Source organism: Neodiprion virginianus, chromosome 2 (genome assembly GCF_021901495.1).
Source record: "Neodiprion virginianus isolate iyNeoVirg1 chromosome 2, iyNeoVirg1.1, whole genome shotgun sequence".
Classification (NCBI taxonomy): domain Eukaryota; kingdom Metazoa; phylum Arthropoda; class Insecta; order Hymenoptera; family Diprionidae; genus Neodiprion; species Neodiprion virginianus.
This window is the reverse complement of record NC_060878.1, coordinates 26,147,922-26,153,547: the sequence shown is the minus strand read 5'-3', so window position 1 is coordinate 26,153,547 and position 5,626 is coordinate 26,147,922. Positions and strand designations below refer to the sequence as shown.

At 35.3% G+C, this 5,626-nt stretch overlaps 1 protein-coding gene across 1 annotated transcript; it reads left to right on the top strand.

The window, feature by feature from the left end:
• Window positions 1-4,608: 4,608 nt before the first annotated feature.
• LOC124298070 (uncharacterized) lies at window positions 4,609-5,346 on the top strand. The gene is made up of 2 exons (XM_046749641.1): window positions 4,609-5,093; window positions 5,186-5,346. Exons 1-2 carry the CDS (start codon window positions 4,631-4,633, stop codon window positions 5,326-5,328), a joined length of 606 nt encoding a protein of 201 aa, XP_046605597.1. The 5' UTR covers window positions 4,609-4,630; the 3' UTR covers window positions 5,329-5,346.
• The last annotated feature ends 280 nt before the right edge of the window (window positions 5,347-5,626 follow it).

The window sequence follows — 5,626 nt, the reverse complement described above, 5'->3', positions numbered from 1 at the left end:
ATAGTCTTCGGATTTGCGAACAAAGCTGATAACGTCATCTGCGCTTGATGGAAATGTCGGAGTAAGCCACAAAAACCAACGGAACTCGATGTGGAACACAACTTCGAGATATCTCGTTAACTACTTTGTACTAAAAATACGAATTATCAGCAGTACACAGACGTTGTGAAGATAAAATTATGTCGCAGAAGACCGTAATATGTTTGACCGTTGGAATACAAAAAACATATTATTCAATTTTCTGAATATTTCGTATAAATCTTGTAGCTTCGAGCTTCCAAATTACACCGCTTTGCCTGCCGTACTTGGAAAATAAGGAATATTTTTTTGGTGCACCGGATATGGGAATAAAAAATAAATCAATTCCGTTATTAGATTTTTCTTTGACGCACGGATTGTGAAAAAAACAAAAGTTCACACATATTCTTATAATTCAAAAACAATTATCAATCAATTTAGCATCGCCCTTGCTGATCATACTTTGGGCGACATATGAACCCACACTGAGAGAAATTTTTAGTTCCGGTTACCGCTCAGTCCTTAACTATTTTCATTTTTTACCACAATCGAAAAATATAGTTCTAGGTACGAAACGAAAATTAGTTTTCTAGCTGTTGCCGGAAAGTCTAGTATCCGTTACTATTCTTTCTCATTACGATCACTGTTACTATATTTTCTTGTAACTGTTGCGAAAATTTATTGCTTGTGCAACAATAAATTGATGTTAAAGCCTTGTTTAACTAAAAAAGTAGAGTAAGCCTCAGAAACTGATTTTGCGTAGCAATAACCAAAAAAGGATTGACAATACCGTAAAATGGTTACGCGTACCTCGATTTTCGTAATTCCAACAATATTCAAACAGTTTTTTCAACGAAACCTGTTTTACTGAATTTTTCTAGTTAGTACAAAAAATGAAACTTTTCTCAGTGCAGGGGCAATCACTGTTGTGCCAATATAAATCGAATGAAGGATGGACTGTAAATTTGTAATTGTTGAGATGAAATACGTTTTCTATGCGGGTTCGAAATTCCGCTGAGCCAATTTTGATCATAATTATTCAACAAAATTCGATACTGGTCTGATCCAAAAACACTTCGATACAAAAAAGTAGTCTCATTTATAAGACACTAAGTACCCAGCAACGGTATAATCAAATACCGCGTTAATTCAAATGTACTATAGGAAAATTTCCATTTTACGGTATATTTCCCAGTTTCCATTCTTTCTTGTTATTAACCAATTTCATCGGTGCGTATACCACCGGTATTCTAAGACGGCCTATCAACTTGCTTAACCTTTGCGATGTGTAAACGTCTCACACTTCAAGCTTTGAATCGTTTGGGTCTCATAGTTCTGTATCTGCACGGAAATGAAAATGGGGCGGGCAAAAATTCAGTAGTTTTATATGAAATGATCTGGAAATCGTAACACATATGTGAAATTCACTATGAAATTTTTTCCATTTACTTCCATACATGTCATATATATATATACAGAATGATGTGAATGTTCAATTGGTGTGAACGAAATTATTCAAGCGATATCGTAGACAGATGTGTTGTTCAAGAAACTTACCTTTGTAGATAGGGAAAATTGTAATTTTTCTCTCCATTCCAAATCACTGCAGTCCGAAAAAATGTCCAAGCGTTCCTAGGCACGATGTCGATTATGTGGATAATGTGAGCATTCCCGACACTGAGAAAAAAAAGTTATTGGATTTAATAAGTATAAATTGATCCAAATAATCTGTGCGTTTGTACAATCCTGAGAGCACATTTATTCAAAGCGATACTTTATGTACTTGTCAATTTAAAAAAATCCGTATTTAGGACCAATAGAAAATAATTTAAATGAATTGAATAACGATTTAACGGCATAATTCACTGAATTGCTCTGCTGGTTTGATATTTTTATCCAAACGCAGCAGCTTCATGTCAATAAAATTGTTCCTTCACTCAAATAATGTTTACAAAGTCAAATGGAATATCCTTCCGATAAAAGAAGCTATGGTATTGTACAGAAAAAATTGAAATCACGACTGACCTCGTATTTGGATGAAGAATGTATTTAAATAATTCAATCATTCTTTCAGTATTTGAGCATAAATGTCAGTTCTTGGAATACGTGATGTACTGCTCTATGATATATACCTAAATGTAGTGTAAATTTGCTGGGTTACGTGATCGTTTTAATTTTTTCAATACGATATGCTAATGTTATCGACTGTCACCAAACAACTATAGTAGCATTGTTCCAATATAGTTCTTGGATTACACGGTTCGATCAATTCACGACCCAACATTCCGCATCACGAGTAATTGGAGGATTCGTATCAATCTTCGCTGAGGTAATGGGAAGAATTCGAGTATAAACATCTTTGGAGCTACTTTTCAAGCGGGAAAACTTGCCATCTAGTGACCAAAATTGGTACTACTTTGAATGAATTGTAATTTTGTTTCAAAAACGTGAAACATGCAGATCTAAAACTCAGAAGATTTCTGAATCAAAAAAAATTTTATTTCAATAAAATAATATTTATTTCTTAGAGGTAATGATTCATTTATAGCAAACGCTTATGCAATTGTATCGAGAGTTCTTGAAATCAATTTAAAGTGTATGTTTGCAATTTTCAACTACACATGACTATACAAAACTAAGAAACATTACATTTCATTGTATTTGTTAATAACTTGAATTAAATGTGAAACATATAGCAACTTAAGAACTCTTTCTTGGTTGCACTGAAACATATCTTCGTTTACTTGGATGGAGTTTTTTTTTTTGTTCGATGTAGCTATATAATTTAATGGACAAAATAATTTTCTTAAATGAATATCAAAACCTGTCTTCGGAAACAAATTCTTCTTTCAACATATTACACATTTCTTTGATCATAGTTATCATTGATTATGTCGGACAAACATCACATTGAGGCAAATATTATTATTAGTAGGATTATCATTTCCAATCTCTTGGTACCGTTCAGCCGATGTGTTCAGCGGTTAAAGTACTATTCTTTCGTGAGCTGAATGAGGTTTGTCGATTCGAGTAAATTTGTCGTTCCAAAATTTCTCGTTTAATCCTATGAAATCAATATGTACTTGTTTGAAATATATTAAACTCGAAAACATACAGCATTCAAATCAAAGCATCAATATTTTTTTATAACTAAAAAGTCACCGTGTTGAGTGAGGCATTGTTTGAATCAAATAAACTGGAAGTAAGAAAAAAAAAATAGTTATTTGGTTCCATGACTTTTTTTTCTCAGTTCACTTTAGAATATTCCGGGTGTAGAAATCTATGTAGGAAATGGGTTAATGAATTCTGCTTATATTCTGTTATCTTATACTTTTATTAGATGTTCCTCGTTCGAGGTATTAGATAAGACTGACGAACTGAGGGGCTGTAGAAGAGAGGATTATTCATTCGTACCCATTGCTCTAAATACGTAAGAGCGTAATACGAGTTTACAAATATCAACAGATTAAAGATCGACATAAGACATTTCTGTATATGGACTATAGAGATTATTTTAGTATACACAATAATATGAAACCAACAATCTACACCACGAGATCTCAGATGTTGCATGAAACATGTATTTGTGGTATTGGTAATGACTGAAATTTTTTCAACCTAAACTATTCCACCCGTATCATTCATTCTTCGCGAAACGCTTAAAATGATAACGTGAGCGTCAAAAGTATCAGCAGGAAATTTGGAAAATCAACATTTTTTCGTTGAAATTGTAATTATTTGCTTGTAATTCATTGAATATTAAACCTTTATCTTCAGAATCAGAGATATTATTGTTCATGTTTGTATTGGACCGAATACAGATAAATTGATGGTGTGACATTACGATTCGTTAATATTTATAAATGTAGGTATGATCTATTATATTACCCTGAATTTCCTTTGCAAAGAAAATCGACATCCTGAGAACAAGGATGTGTCCTTTCTAGACTGTTTAGTAAAAAGGGTATATTTTAAGTTGGTACGACGTCGGTATATAACGCAAATTCAAATATCGGCATAATGTTCAATTACTTGCTACATCTTCAGCCACGATACGCATGGTCACCGATTTAATCGCTGACGCAGAGCTGCCGTTTCTATCCGCACGGTGAAGATCTAGAGGAAAAAAAAAAGTCAGTAGCTCAATTTCATCCCAACAAGAAGGAGATTTCGATGAAATTTCGTACATTCCGCTTGGATTTTTACTTTCATGCAAAAAGATCTCTGATTAAAAACACTTGTCGCAAATTTTTTTTCATCATGTTACTGTGCGTCTCTTTTTTGAAGGATGAATTTCAAAATTACTTTCTGAAAGGATTTCTTGATCCGACATTCTGTCGTACGAAAACAAAAGTAGAATCGAATATTGAAATCTCCAGGAAAGTCTTTCCTTGAACAATTAAGTACAAGAGGATTTAAAAATCATGTGTTAATTGGGCGAGGCATCGTAACTGAGAAGTTGACTCTATCAAACGTTCTGCGTTCATCCAATCCTGTCTTACTTTTCCCCACACGAATGTCGCGAGATATCAGACCGCAAGGCTCTATAAATAGCACTGAAAGCTGATAGCATGTCATTAGTGAATCTGGAGAGTTAACGTTGGAAGCAAAGATGGCACCGATGATATCTTATACGCTGCCTGCGATGCAGCTCGTGTGTAATCTCGTCATCCCGGGATCTCCAGGCACGAACATCTCAAATTTGGATTCAAAACTCACGTCGGTTCAATCAGAAAATCTGAACGTCTCCAATGCGGAAAACTCGGCTGACTTGTTGCACGACACAACTCCGACTTCAAATCCATGTGTGACTGAATCATCACCGAAGGGAAAGATGCTCCCGGATGGCTATGTAAGGTTCCCTGAACTCGGAGTAGCCTTCAAGCATCATCGTGACGAAGCGGTGGAGTGGCCAATTGCTGCGAAGAAATGCGTCGACGAGGGTGGAAACTTGGCGGTGATTGATTCGTGGCGCAAGTTCGACGTCGCCCAGTCAATTTTATCGCCCGATGAAGACATCCACGTAGGCATAACTCTCATGTACGAATTCCAGGATTGGGTCGACTTCAGAACAGGTAAGCTAATGAACGAGACTTGCAATGGCCTTTGATAATTTTTAAACACAGAGTCGGATAATGTCTAACGTCTACGAACATTGGTAATTTAGGATCGATCCTGTCGTCTATACCCTGGGAAGCAGGTGAACCTAACGGTACAGGCTTCTGTACCGCGATGGCCCATGGCACTCGAGGACTGGAACGTTCCGATTGTAGACACTACAGATATTTTATGTGCGAGATTGAGATTTGAGCGAAAATTGACAAGCACGTAGAGTCACGATCGTAACCATTAATTAGTTCATAACGAAATACTAAAAGTGTGCTATTACAATATATTTCGTCATTTAGTACTTATTGTTAGTACAAGTACTTATCGAAGAACTGATGACGTTTTAATTGAAAAGGCTTTGAACAATAAGTCAATGGATTCATCTCTAGTCATTCGAGTCAGGGATTCCATCATCCCAAAAAATGCGCCACGGTTCAATTTCAAGTTACAGAATTTTCAACAAATTTTTCAACACGAAAACAAATTTGCGCATCATACG

Coding starts and splice junctions, on each gene's coding strand:
- LOC124298070 (XM_046749641.1), top strand. CDS start 4,631: ATGGCACCGATGATATCTTATACGCTGCCTGCGATGCAGCTCGTGTGT. Junction 5,094..5,185: donor TTGGGTCGACTTCAGAACAG/GTAAGCTAATGA, acceptor TTGGTAATTTAG/GATCGATCCTGTCGTCTATA.